The sequence below is a fragment of the Hetaerina americana genome, unplaced genomic scaffold, assembly GCF_022747635.1.
Source record: "Hetaerina americana unplaced genomic scaffold, ioHetAmer1.1.p SCAF_8, whole genome shotgun sequence".
In the NCBI taxonomy this organism is placed as follows: Eukaryota; Metazoa; Arthropoda; class Insecta; order Odonata; family Calopterygidae; genus Hetaerina; species Hetaerina americana.
The window spans coordinates 84,289,530-84,304,576 of record NW_027287427.1 but is presented as its reverse complement, the minus strand read 5'-3'; the positions used below and the strand labels follow the sequence as shown (position 1 = coordinate 84,304,576).

At 38.8% G+C, this 15,047-nt stretch overlaps 1 protein-coding gene across 1 annotated transcript in view; it reads left to right on the top strand.

Annotated features, from left to right (window-relative positions):
* Positions 1-10,404, top strand: part of CycD (cyclin D) — a 61,931-nt gene extending 51,527 nt beyond the window's left edge. Inside the window, exons 4-5 of the mRNA XM_071596912.1 lie at positions 5,750-5,895; positions 6,734-10,404. Of these exons, the coding sequence (XP_071453013.1) occupies positions 5,750-5,895; positions 6,734-6,934 (347 nt within the window). The 3' untranslated portion in view covers positions 6,935-10,404. The remainder of the gene's footprint in view (positions 1-5,749; positions 5,896-6,733) is intronic.
* Positions 10,405-15,047: the final 4,643 nt, after the last annotated feature.

Sequence of the window (15,047 nt, the reverse complement as noted above, 5' to 3'; positions counted from 1 at the left end):
TAAATCCACGCTTGCTGTATTCAACGTTATTTTGTCCCATTGTTTATGCACCCTTTTCGTAAGACGGATACATTTATTAACTATTCCTAAATAATTACTATTTTTAATATGCTCCGTATATTAATAATCCTCTTTGAAAATTCCTAATAAAAAACTTAAAGAATATTATACTTAACATTGTACTTAACATAACCGCAAAATTTTTAAAAAGGAGTCATATGAATACTATATTTATTCCCCCTAATTAAAAAAGAAAGCTTTGCCTGACTACTTGTGGAAAATTAGAATTGAAATACAAGTCCCTAAAAGCAGAAACTCACGAAATTCTATTTATTGGTCGGGCCAACAGTAAGCAGCAGCAATCATATGAAAACAATGTAAATTCCTTATGGTTGCTCGTGGGAATTCCCATAGAAGCAAGTGACCTAACTGTCATTATAATTTGCGGCATGAAGACTTCAAACGTTTCTGCTCTTTTATTCCAATGAACGATATTATATCTACATAATATCTAAAGCTAACGCCGCAGGCGTCTGGCAAGGGATGTTAGGTCACCAGGCAGCGTAATTGTTGGCTAATGAGTAATGGCATTTAGGAAGTTCAATTTGTCGAACCGAGTGACTTACTGTGGTGGTAACAAAATGGGAGAGAAAAAAAAGTTCATCATGCCGATCGGCTCAGCAGTCAAATGTCCCTCAACTCCCAACTTCGGTCTCGCCTACCGATGTAGTTTGTCGCTTTAAGATATATCGTCGGTGTGTTATCCTCGAAAGATTTTTCATTCATCTAAAAGTCGTTCCTGTAATCCTCCATGCTTCCTGTATCCAGGCCATCCAATGATGTGGCGAATTCAATTTCATCGATATTGCTCGATGTGCCTGATCCAAGGAGATTCTTATTTCGGGGAATGAATGAAACGCCCAATCTTCGCTAAGTGCGACATCGACCGAACATCTCTCATCGCTGCCGATCCATCTCAAACTATAGCCCGGCTCTAATTGTAGATCTGCGGAGACCCAGCCCTGCGTTACCACCCTTACCCCCCCTCCCCCCGCGACCAATTTTATCCTATTTCTCGGGTTACTCTTGCCCCCTATCCACACCGGTTTCATTTCCACCTTTTAGCTTGCCTCCCTCCGAATAGAAACCTGGTGGTAGCTTATTCTAGCGCTAATGCAGCGTTGTTTTAAGTTCCTCCTTCCAGTAGCATTACATACCCTAAAACCGCAGGTGCTTTCAGGGAATAGATAGGAATTCTGGAGGACGGAAGTATGCAAAAAGGCTTAAGATTAATAAATTACAGAGTAAAACAGCAGCTCATCCTATTTGATTTCTTTTGTTCTCAGCACTGCAGAATTTTCGTGGCGATAAGTGCAACTCAAACACTTATGTACCACTCCTAATACTGGAGTGACAGCTTAGGAACCTAACTCGTTCAACCCCGACAGATGGGATTTCCCGAGGCCAAACCAGTCCCGTTCTCCACCTGTGCCCCCCCCCTTCTTTCCGGATAAATTCCCCACCCCCTTTTGCTCAAACACATTCGTGCACAGTTATTGTCCACAGTGCGGAGACGGTTCGTTCAGATCTCCAACCCGAAATAACCGCCCTCCTCATGATGGGGGTCGCGCTAAGGGGGTGCATAGCAGGGGGGTGGGGGACAGTGCTTGCAGGGTTCGAACCGCGAGCAACGGGAGAAGGAAAGGCTTTCTCTCCGTCTCTCTCTCTCTCCTGGAGTCGTGGGGAACGAGATAGAAGGAGGAGGGATGGGGGTCCCGACACCCGTCCCGGTGCCTTCATTTGAATCTTGTGACCCGAAGTCGTAGCTGTCGTTTAAATAGGGGGATCGCCAGCTAACTCATGCCCTTCAGGAGACAGGCGAATGATGCCCATAAGTGAGCTATCCGGCGACGTTTTCTCAGATGGGGCCACAAGGAGGTGTGACGTGATGCACATCGGCGACCCTTCAAATTTAATTGCACCCGTATATGTATACAGTGTTTCCCCCGTATCCCGGAGACAAATTAGTTGAAACCCGGAGTTGGTGGCAACCCTGATTCTGGCGATGGGAGGGGAGCTGCAGAGGAGAGGGATTTGTCTGGCTTATAATGACGAAACATGGGGCCCGTGAGCGACTTCGGGGTGGTCAGGAGTGGGAGGAGGAGAGAGGCTGCGTCGCAGGATTGGGAGGAGAAGAAAACGAGGAGTCGTCGGGAAAAGAGCATGGGAAACAATAGACTTGAGACCATCCCTTCGCCGTTCCTGGTGGAGGTTGAGTTTGGGGCAGGGGGGGGGGGGAGAGAAACGAGGCCTTGATTTTGGTGAAATCCGGAGCACGCACTCCGTCTGGGTCATTTCGTGACAAACTCGAACGAAAGGAGTCGCGGCGCTTAGCAAACCTTAGTTTGGATACCAGAAGCCCTCGAGTCCACTACTTCTCAGCCGCGCTCACATATTCTCGTCTGTAGTTCTTTTCGCTGAGGGCGAACGGAAGGAGTGAAAGGTGATGATGAACATTTAGAATGACTACCTACGATATTCCCCTTTTCGGGAAGATATCGCAATAGCATTGATTCATTCGTGTCGAGGAATCGAGTGTGTATCCGTTACTCAGTGACATTTTATCGCATCCATTACCGGCTGCTCGTTCCGCATACCAATGCCAGTATAAGGAAGGACTCGGATATTATAGTGCATGTAAACCTATGATTACAAGTTTTTTAGATCGTCATTTTTTACAATTTTGTGGTGAATCACCGCAAACCCTATGGGTAATTTTTAGGGTCCGATGTAGATGTTGTAAATAACACGGGGGGGATTGTTTTGCGAATAAAGGAGAAATTCGCATGCCATAGGATGCCGTGCCATCCAGAATGATATCGTTTGTGACTATAATAAAAGCTTTGATAATTAATAAGCTTGAAAATGAACGTAATTTCGGTACATGGCGTTCCATGCGTCTCAAGGTAGCGACGTGGAGAGATTGACGCTAGAGATTAGTGAGCAACTGATAAATTTGAATGAATATGGTATCAATAACGCCTATCAAAACCTTTAAAATAGGGTACGTATTGTTTTTACTAGCTTTTCAGGCTCGATTATAATGCTTGGAAATAGGTAATTCAAAGACATATCATGTAGAAAGCCCGAGGAAAGTCTACAGATTAGTCTACAATATTTCGATTTTTCGGGCTGGCGTCGCAAAAACAAAAAAAGATAATAAATCAAAATCTGCCATCGTTCAAAATATTCGGATATGCGTGTCATACAGCATCTCATGTAGTACCCTTGAGTGCCTAGGTAAGCTATTTGTGAAAATAAGCGTGTAGGAATTACTTCATCGTTCGCAGTTCTGCAGTGTTTTACCGCCGACTGCATGTCCTGATATTAACTATTTGCCATGTCGATGAAACCTTGTCGATTCGCTTGTTCATTTTTGTAGGCGGTGCGAAGCCATCAATCAGTCACCGGCGTGAAATGTTGAACGGGAAAAATCATATATTGCCGGGAATGCCCTTGAATTACTTCGGTGGCGTTATAAACAGATTACGGCGAGAAGGCTCTAAGTTTCTATAGTTTTAGGAAAATACTTCTAACTCTTCGAAGTCCCCCTGAGCTAGTTGAACTCTTCTTTTGCGTGGCCATTGGAAGCCAAAAAAGGGAACATACTGACGCAGACAAGAGCTTCGATAGGATACCAAACTCATTCTTCTTGGAACCTAGCGATTTTGCTCCTCTATTAATATATACATATGGTGGAAAATGTACTCACCAGAACGAAATGCAATTTGCTCATGTCTATGAAACCAAAAGGGAAACATTCTACGTCGTTGTGCTTCATCGAAAGATGGGAGGAAAAAGTTTTAAGATAGCATTCCTCTCACAATTCGCGATGCTCCATGGACCGCGAGATGCTGTGCAGAGTGGATCACCCAGAATTCGGTCGGGCCTCCCCCGATCCATAAATGCCGTCCGTTTCCTCTCTCCCTCCGCGCCCCCCGTCTTTTTCCCCGACCCCCTCTCATCTTCGCCTCCCTCAGTCTCCCGCACTTCCTCTCTGACTCACCCCACTTGCGGAGCGAAGGTCGCCTGATGCTGCTACTCGTCTCGTGGCCCATCCAATCCACCACCACAGTGGGCATCGAAACTGTTCTGCCCCTCCAGCGACGACCGAGGCGCATCACCCGTCCTCGCTGGCGAGGAATCCAGAGGTCTTCCCCACCGCGTCCCCTCCGCAATGTTCACCCCACCCCGAGGCTGGACAGGAAAACATTCATATCTCTCCCTCCTCAACTAGATAGACAACTGAAAACGAAATCGTCGGCGCCCCTTGGTTCATAAGAAACGAGGATATTGCACTGGACCCCTCTGCATGAAATGCTACCACCGGTCACGGGCATCAACTACGTATTTGAAACATTTTGGGACTACGATGAAATCTACCGGCCAAGCCTAAAAGACCACGTCGTTACCCTAACCTCTGTAATTGCCACGTTTTAACATGGAGATTACACTACTAACAAAGAACCATCACCAGACCCATCACCAATTGGTCAGGAATGGCAGAGCAAGACTAACTACGACAAGTTAGGCATGGCACAGAAATATACTTTTGATCACTTGATCAGTTTTCTAATTAGGATTTCTATTAATAATAATTCCCTAGCAACGAAATGAGGACGTCCTTCCATCCTCCTCCATATTTCAATATCAAAAAGTGCAAGTAAATCGGAGGTCATAGGTTTGGGGCTAGGGCCTGAAGCCATTGCTTAATTCGGTGTATACATTTTACATCTGGGACAACATAACAACACCCATGCCCATACTGGTGGCTTCCCTTTTGAAACCTCTATTGGCAATTATTATTTAGTAATGCTGAATCCAAAGGTATAGCGTTTTAGTGTGAAGAGGAGAAGAGTCTTTAAAGGATGGGGCATTTGTGTACATATTATATTTAGGGAGGAGATAATTCCTGTGTGAGAGGTAGAGCACTGGAGAGCATTCCTTCTTAGGAGAATGGGTCATGAAAAGGGAAGAGGTGATGAAGTGGGTCTCTGAAGGTTGGGTCAGTGATGTGTTCTATGTGAACTGAGAGCTTGGTTATTTCATTTTACAGGTTGTGTGTCGGGTGTGATGTGAGAAACTTTTCCATAAAATAATTTCTACTTTTGATAAAATTTTGCACTCAATGTCTATTGAACTGGATGGAACAAGTTGTTCATTTTTTAAAATAAGTATTTTACATACCTTTTAATGTATATTGATTTTCCCAGTATCAGTGGAACTATGGAATTGGAAGTTACATTTCAAGACAGCCAATTCAATACAGTACTGGCTTGCGAATCTCTGTAGACATCCTAAAATGGAAGAAGTATGTATGAAAATAATGAGCAGCAATTGCATGGAAAATTATTTCAATTTGGAAATAAATCCCATGAATTAGTTACTGAATGCAATATCAAGTAATGAATGTCCTTATATTAATAAATGCTGAAAATTATTCAACAGGACAGAACAATCAGAATTAGTTACTTACTACTTTTGGAATAATGAAATAAAAATCACTTTGAACACTTTGTGGTATTCCACTTCCACTTAATTTATTTGGTGTAAACTTTGCGTAAACCCACCGTGTAAACATTTGTAAAAATAGACCAAATACACTATAATTTACTTTCTCATAGCTATCAAAATACATAAATGCATTCTGAAGGTTGTTTGACTATATTCCTAACTTTTGTTCTTGCAGAGTATAAATTCTCTTCGTATCCACCCAGCATGATAGCTTCGGCCAGTATTGCTGCTGCCCTTCATGGACTTGACTGGTGCGCTAAGACTGGCTGTACTCTATCCCAGCTGCTGGATACTCTCCATAGCATAACATCAATTGAACCAGTAAGTGGTTAAATCCCTATCACGATTATTACAGGCCATTATTTTGGTGGTAAAAATCATTATTTATTTATTTGTTATATCCAATGAACACGAAGTTTCTGTCTGGTCATACAGATAACACTAAATATTCATTTGAGTTAACATTTAATAATATGTGAATAGTTATTAATTTAAACAGAATGATTTTATTTATTTTAGGCCAGGTTGTAACAATATATAGATTTAATGTTGATACTCTAACTTTTCTAATCGAGTTGTTATAATCAATCATCAATGGAAAACACAGTGATGAGAGTAATGCCCTTCATGTGAACTAAACTAATAATCCATATTTACTGGAACCACTATCACCTGAAATGACAGAAATATAAAAAACATTTGCCACTGTGACCTGCTTTTCATTGTTTTTGTTGCTGAGGATTACAGTTTCAACAGCATGTCGTGATAATGGAGAGAGCCATATCTCTTTTGCCGAAAAATAATCTTAGTAATAATATAGTGTGAAAGCTCCGGGGGCTTCCTTGTAGTCATGCATTTTTGTGAGTCCCATCACTTGTCTCTCATCTCCAATGTACATATTAATGTAACTATAAGTTTGATGGCTAATATAATATGTATATGACGATGGGTTAAATGGAAGAAGGGACCATTTGGTCTCAATTTCGCCCAAACAAAGACCACTATCTATCTATCTATCTATCTTTGAAGCTGGGGATTTATGATATAAAAATCACTCAACAGTTTGGCAAACTAGGTTGCTAGATTTGTGAACCCTTTGGCCGACAGTTGTCTATGAATGTGGTGTCTAAAATGTTTTATCTTCTTTTCCCTTCTTCAGGATTACCTCCGAGGCTGTTTGGACCAAATTGAAGAAATGGTGACTGAAACCATCAGCAATCGAGGGAATGGTGCATCACAGGGCATGAGTGGCTCCAATTCTATGCAGTCACAATCATCAGACCCAAACAGTGCAGCGGGCAAAGTGGCAGAACATGAGAAAGCTGGAACTCCAACAGACGTCCGTGACATTCACTTTTGACCAGAGTCATTGCCGACAGATGCAGAGGTAGCTGAGAGTGTGATGGAGTTTTCCAAATAAAGTCCCTCATGACGGACCGTCAGTCACAGAAGCAAGTCTCAATGCATTGATAACACTCCTCTTGCATCTTCCTCATCCTCTTTTTCTCTGCGCACGATTTATAATTGCAATTGTAGTGTTTCAACCTCCCCTTCCACTGGACATTGCAGTACAGAATGCTGTGAATATGGTAATTAATGTTGAAAGAAAAGAGATGGAGGAGGAGGAAATTAAAAAAATAGTTTTCAATGCAACGAGGAGGGGTGTCAAAGCTTCAGCATCGTCAATTTTAAAGCAAACCAGTCAAAATTCTAGTGAATTCAATGAGGGCCAAAAAACTTTTGTTACCCGAAATTGCAAAACCAGTTGCATTCATGCCAAATTTCTCGAATGCTTAGTTTATAGGCCAGAAATAATAATTAAAAATATTCGTGCTTCTGTATTAATTTCAGTAAGTGTGACACATGATCACAATTATTTCCAAGAAGAATCATTTGAATTTCCTTAAATATATCAGTTTTAGTCTAGTAATTTCCTAAGTTCTGCCTGAGATAGTTGCATTTACTGCAAACTTCTACTTCAAAACATGCACTTAAAAATAATTTTTGCCGTTTAGTGTTAACAATATTTTGGTTAACAATATATGTTAACTTACACCAAAAGACTGGAAATAGTATAAATTACGCTATTTTCTTGTTGAGCTAAAATTTACGTCCATTTTAAGTTGCACCATTAAGATTATTTACACAATAACCACTGATGCGTGTTTTAGCCATCATATATTTTTATGTTTGGCTATGGAAAAAAGGATGAAGTGCTTTACCCTTTTGAACATGTATATCATTACCTAAACCTCATGTTGTCACACTTTCATTAATTACAAGCTAATTAGAATGTGCTTAAATAACAACTTTTGGCTGGCTTGGTTTATTAATTGTCAAAATCCGATTAGTGATTTGATTTGTCGGAAAAATCCTGCTTTGCACACCCTAAGCAATAAGGTGTGTTTGTAAGATGTAGAGTTTGTAATGGGGGTCAACTTTATTTGGAATCATGGATGGATAGCACTGTATGAACGACCAGATGAATTCATGGACATTATCAAAAGTGATATGGCTGCATTTCCTGTGCATGTGAGACGGAGAAGTACTACCTCACCACCATGATGATATGGAGCGACTAGGAAAAGTGATGTACTTTTAAGTAACTTTGGTGAGGAGTGTATTAACTATTGCTGTGAATCGCCATGAGGGTGCTTGATAAATGCTGAGGGACTTTGATTGTTTTCTATTAGCCTAACTACATGGAAACAACAAAAAGGAAGAATCGCAGTTTGTGATCAAGCAGATTTGGTGATATGCATAAATGCCGAACATTCATTTGTAACGAGAAGAACAAATTGAATAGGGCCACTTAATGTTGTGCATTTTGCCAAAGTATTTCCAAGTTTACAAATGGTAAACAGTTATCCTTGTCTTTGGTTTTGAACCATTCCATTTACTATATATTCTTTCATGGCTGAAAAAAAGGTTCAAGAATTACTGGGCCATGCGGAAGTAGACTGATAAAAACTGTAGTTTGGTTGTTTCAAAGGAAACAAGTTTCATTAGTCACTGCAATGCAACGATTGAATTTGATAATCAACATTCATAGGCAAAGTTTGGTAGAAGAAAACCCATCATGCATTTGGGGAAAGCTATAATTTACGCTTGAAGACATGGACTTCCACATTTAAGAATCTTAGTCAAATACATAAGTACAGTCATTCTTTGTAAATAATTTTTTAATTTGGTTTATTCTGTCAGTCCTTGGACCCTATAGGTTCCTAAACCCACAGAAGCCAACTTATGTGTTCATATTTTCAACAAAAAAGAAATGTCGTAGGAGAATGTGTTTTGTAGTGAATTTTCTTGGCTTTTGTGAAAGAATGTTTTCCTAGATAGTTTGAATGATAGTGAAAAGCAGGGAATATTTCCTAACCTATTTATCTGTGGGCATTGGTTGCACTCAGCATTTCTTTACCAAGGGAATTTTTATCAACATGAAGCAACCATTATTTGTGATGTTTTATCAATGTTGATGCCTGGTTATTCCTGAATATGTGTATATATATATATAATAATTAGAGGTTTCAGTTTATTGCTGAAATGTTATTTGAATATTACTCGATAACTACTTTGGGGCACTATACTCTCTATTATAGATGTAAATATTGTACTTAAATATAAAAAATACCAAACATGATAATAGAAACAAGTTTATTTAGGAATAAATTGGCAATTATTTGGAATTTAGGGCTTTTGGAGCAAGTTGCCCGAAAATCTTTTGGTGCTTTTATGTTCACATTCATGAGCTTGAAGTGAATCACTGATTGCTATCACAATCGGAAATAAACTTTGCCAAAAATGTGCCATGCTGGATGCAAAAAAAATGCACTAGTAAGAGTCAATTATCATGATTTTCTGAAGCACTCACTTAATTTGGTGCTTTATTATAAATTTTCTATGCCCTGGTTAAATATTTGCAACAGTGGAAAGAATTCCTTTGTCAGACTTGGAGAGGAAAAGTCACCACATGTCGCAGTGTGGAAATTGCAATGCAGAAGGATATTTCATTTGTACAGGGCTTTAAAAAGCTCACATATCACATCTTTCTTGATCCTAACATAGAGTACAATCATTTCTAGTTTTTCCACAGAGATGTACAGACTCAATTGATTTTATGTGGAATTAAAGATTTACAAAAGATATTTTTATTTTCCTTATGAGAAGATGTTCTAAAATATTGAACAGAGTACACATCTTTATTTCATTTTACATTTTGAAAGAGTAAGTTGTGTACTTAATTGTGTCCATTGTTGCAAATTGGTTTTTTATTCCCCATTAATCAAAGTGGTCGAATGACAGCCACATTGGTTCAACCTCTAATTAAGCTAGCCTCTATATACGGAGCATCTTCATAGTGAATTTATAATCTAATACCACCTAATTGCAATATAACAAGTCAAAATTTTATTCAAACAACCAGGTCTAAATAATGTTGTTTTTTCTGAGTTGAATGTGAAATAGAGGTTTAAAAATTTATTCAAAAGATAATTAGAAGTCCATTCCATTTAGTTACGAATAGGTTATACCTATAGCATATGTCGGTGCACCCAAAACATTCTGATTACCTTTATGCTGTGTTGGTGGCTGTAGCTGTTAGCCAAATTATTCTCTAAGCTAGGTCTTCACAATATAACTTATGCAATAGACTTCAACGATCACAACACATGATACCTCAGCATCAACAAGATAGCTCCACTATGTGGGGTAACACTTTCTCTCGTTTCTGTTGTAAATTTTATTTTATTGAATGAATGTGGTACTCTGAAAAAAGTTAAACAGAAGCTAAAAGTGTTATAGAAACTATTTGTGTGCACAATAATAAAAGTGAAGATTTAGTATTTTTGGTTTTTTCTTTCACCTTACCACCTAGTAATTAAGCATCAGTGTTCGTTTACTTCAGCCTATCCCTGACCAAAATATCACGGGGACACGTCATTGTGTTGCTCAACGAGGAGTGCATGACCAGAGTTGAGTATCAATTGTAATGGATCCTAAAATCAGAGAAGATTGTATGAACTAGAGTGTAGAGAAATTCAACCATCATGCCAAATCAAAATTCACCTGAATTTAAATGAGAATCAAGAATATTCTTTGCATCCTGTAGAAGGAAGAGACATCATTGCCCTGTTGCCATGGGTACTGGTAAGAATTTTAGCCCCTTCAGAAAATTTCTCCTCTGGTGACATAACTCTTATTGGTGGCTCGAATATGTATTGTGGTATCCCAAGACTAATTTAATGCCTCATCATCTTGGGTATGGGTCCACTAGTACCAGGATAACATCACAGCCCTTCTGGCAGTTCAATCAATTTGACTGAGAATGCTAACATCCATACATCTTTTTCCATTTTATTCTAATACCTATACCACACCTACATCCTTAAACTTATGTATAGCTATCTTATCTCTGTGGCTACCCATATTTTGGAACCAACCATGGTCTTTATTTTAATATTTTCTTTAAATCTTTACCCCATCATTAATTCCCTCTGACTTATAAATGTTACTTTAACTAATGCAATTCTTCTTAACATATTCACTATTTGATTGTTTTTCATCATACATTCTTATTTACTCATGAATACCTCATTTTAACTCATGTTCTCCCTCTTTTATATTTGCATTAACCCTAGTATTTCTTGTGACTTCCTTTGAACTGAACTTGATATGGTGGAAGGGCTTGTACATTATGATGATTCCTTGAGTTCTACATATGAGAGCAATGGTCATTGCTCATTGCCTAGTATGATAGCCCATGACCTAGAGGTTGAAGGGTAGGAGCTATATGTAAGATAGTTTTTGCAGAGTGTGTCCCTCAGTGAGTTGGCTCCCAAGTCATCTGCCCCATTGGAACAGATGCCACTTTAAAAACACAGTTGAGGAAGGCAACAGGAAATCACCTCAATGACTGACACCTAGAATTGAATGAATGGAAATATCAAGAAAATGAGTCCTGGCAACTTAGGGACTGGGCTTAATCGAGCCATGTGTCGTGCCCAGCTGTGGGGGAGGCCAGGCTTACATGGTTGTCTTCTCATGAAACCCTTGCAAAGCAAAAGTGACAGTAGCAGCACAGAAGACCCCAGTGCAACAGCCATTGATTGTCAAATTAAAATATATTATGAGAAAAATTTGCACTTTTCCAAGATTCAATTTGAATCTTCTCTTATACCTGAAGATGGTTCTGTGAACCGAAACGTGTTGTACCTATAAACCTGTGGAAAAGTGAAAATTTGTTTCTTTTCTCTTAATGACGAACTTCCACTATATCTCACCTGAATCTCTTGATTAAATTATTTATCCCAAGAAATGATGATGGACATGAGTGTTGAGTATAGAAATGAGTCAGCAACTACAGAAACCAGCCCACTTGCCCTTGTGTAATCCTGACAAGGCTTCTGTGGTCTTCATCTCACAAAATCTCAGCAAGGCAAATCAAAAAAGCCATGTTGAAAAAGAAGAGGATGAAATTAGTAAAAATAGGAACTTAGAGTGTAAGGATGATGCTGGGGACAGGGAAATTAGAGAATATGAAGTGGGGAATTCGGAGAAAGGAAATAGTGATATTTTAGGGTTGAGCAAGGTGAGATCAAAGGGTAGCCCGGATTACTGGAGTTAGTAATAAACGTCCTTATTGGGTCGTGATTGAGACTAGATAGTCCCTTCTTCCACTGAACTCCTATTCATTTGCATGCATGAACATCAATAATCATTGCAAACGAAGAGTGTAGAAATTTTTGCTGTCCTAATAGGAAAACAAAAACCATAAACCCAGAACCTTAAGGTCGGTTTGGTAGGTGATGGTAGAATTCACCCAGTAATAAGCATGAAGGTGTGTGAAATTCACACATAAGGGTAGGCTGGTCAGTTCCTTTCCCTGAGCAGGTTATGGCTTCCCAGGAACATCTGCTAACCAAAAAATCACAGAGCTTGGGTGGCACTGAGGGTGCCCAGAGAGGCTAACCGGGGAATCGAAACCAGCCTCTCCAATCAGTATTCGAATGCTATACTGCACCCCTACTATAGGAAAATATGAAATAAAATTAAAAAAATAAAATAAATACTACAATGGAAAATATTGGGCAGTGCATGTAAAATATACACATTTATGGGAAAAGCATAAGAATTGTGAACTGATATCCTCCATGAAAGAACTCATAGCTGGAAAACACCCTAACAGGACTGGGGTGTGAAAAACCTGTGGAACCTACTTTGATATGACTAATGTGTAAATACTTAAAAGCAGTTAATGGTGGATATATCTCGGGAGCTCTAAGAATAGTTATAAATTTTATTTAAAATAAATTACATAATAAATAAATAGAAATATATCTCATTTGTAGAGAGGAAAGAAATAAAAAATAATTAGAATAATTATCAAGTATATAAAAATAAAAAAACATTCAAAGAAATGACTTCAGTAGTTAATTGTAAGACAAAAGATTAATAAAAATTGGTAAAAACAATAGCTAAAATGAATTAAATATATAGAAATTAAAATATCATATATATAATAGTCATAGAATTATATACTGCAGGGTGGAGAAAACCAGCAAGGTTTGACTGGAGAATTCAGCAAAAAGGAAAGTTATCACTCTCACAGAATATAATTAGCATATGCAAAAGCTGAACCAATTAAATCGGTCATTATTTAGGTCCAGTTGCCAACAAGTAATCATAAAATGGAAAGAATGTTTACGAGTATTATCCCCTGGGAATCATCCCAAATAACAAAAAGGTTATAATACATAAATGATTCCGAGTATTTCAAACAAAAAAGAACAAATGAACCATGACATTAAAATTGTAATTCTGAAAATAAGACATGGGCATTGAAGCATGGTTCAATATTATGGAAAATTTTTAATGGCTAATTATTATTATTATTATACTACCAGTTGAAGTAGGATTTGGATGAACACAGCCTATACATTAGTACAATACATTTCCTTGTATCTTCTAATACAATACATCCTGGGTCGTGACACTAAAATAAACCCTTCTCCAACTGTGCATACTTTCTACCTCCCTTCATTCTACCCAACATGCCGATCCTACTTCTATGAGGGGTAGTTATATGAAAACTTAATGGAAGAACACACTAGACAGGTCCATGCACCAGGGACATAGTCCAACAACTGTGTGTGCCTGTGAGGAGCACTAAGCAGCTCTCCTACTGCAGCAATGGCAGTATCGATGTGTAACAACAGTGTTGCCACCTTTTGTGTGGACTGCCTGTTATTGTGGGTGTTCTGTTTTCATTTGACTGTCCCTTATATCCCTTCCTCACTTCAATGTATCGCCTCCTCTACAATCTTCAGCAACCCATCGCCATCTTCTGCATCTATCTTTCCTGCCTCCACTGCATTTCCCCTCTCCCCCCCCCCCCTCTAACCATGCCTTTATGTTGCACTTCCTTGTTTGCTCTCCCTCTTGTCCATTTCATCTTTTCCAATCTTCTCCACGCCTAATTTCAAAAACCTCTAAATTACGTCTATCATCCTGCTTTCATGACCATATTTCTTAGCTGCACAGAACTATGCTCCATATCAAAGTTTACACAAGTCGTTTTTTTTAACATTCGTACTGAAGGTCTCTGTCATCAATTCCCTCCACCTTGTAAAAATTTCTTTGCCAAACACAATTCCTCTCCTTATATCTCTAATATTCGAAAATATTGGCCCAAATCTCTTATGAGACAGGTAAAATGTTCCACCTGTTCGAACTACTATTTTTATATTTAACTTGACTTTCCTATCTATCAAAAGTTGCTCCAACTTTGTTTTGTTTACATTATTCTCATGCCTATATCAGTGACTATCTAATGAGCTTAGCAATGCTTGCAACCCTTGGCTGACAGACTAATTAAAGCTTTATCTATTGCAAACCACTCTTGATTTTACAATTTCTCCACCAACCTCCATCCCCATCTCAGATTTGAACAGCCCTAAAATATCTATATTATCTCTTACATCTCTCAATTTATATTTTCAAATTTCTATGTTCTCAAAGTCATCCTAACATTCCAAGTCCCTATTTTAACCTGTTCAGTCCTCTCAAATGCTGCCACTGTCGATTTCACTTTGCTGGGATTCCATAAGATGACGACTATGGAAGCCTTGCCTCTGTTGCTGTATTTTTTTGTTTGGTAGACTTCAAGAAGGAGTTTGATAGAGTAATTGGGTAGAATGCATGTTTGTTGGAACTTAAATAAATATGTATCCTCGCACTTATCTTGCAACCAAACTTCCTTGGTCCTATTTGTTTTAGTTACGTTTATTACTTAGAACTCTGTAAACTCAACTCAACTTTTTCGTGTTTACGCTGTGTTCACTTTTCTTCTTTCAGCCATCCCTCGACTTCTTAATTTTTTTATTCTTCATCATTCCTATGATTTTCTTTGCTTTTTTTCTTTCCCATTCTTAAGCTACACCCACCTTTCTCCAACCGTTTTCATTTCCCTACCC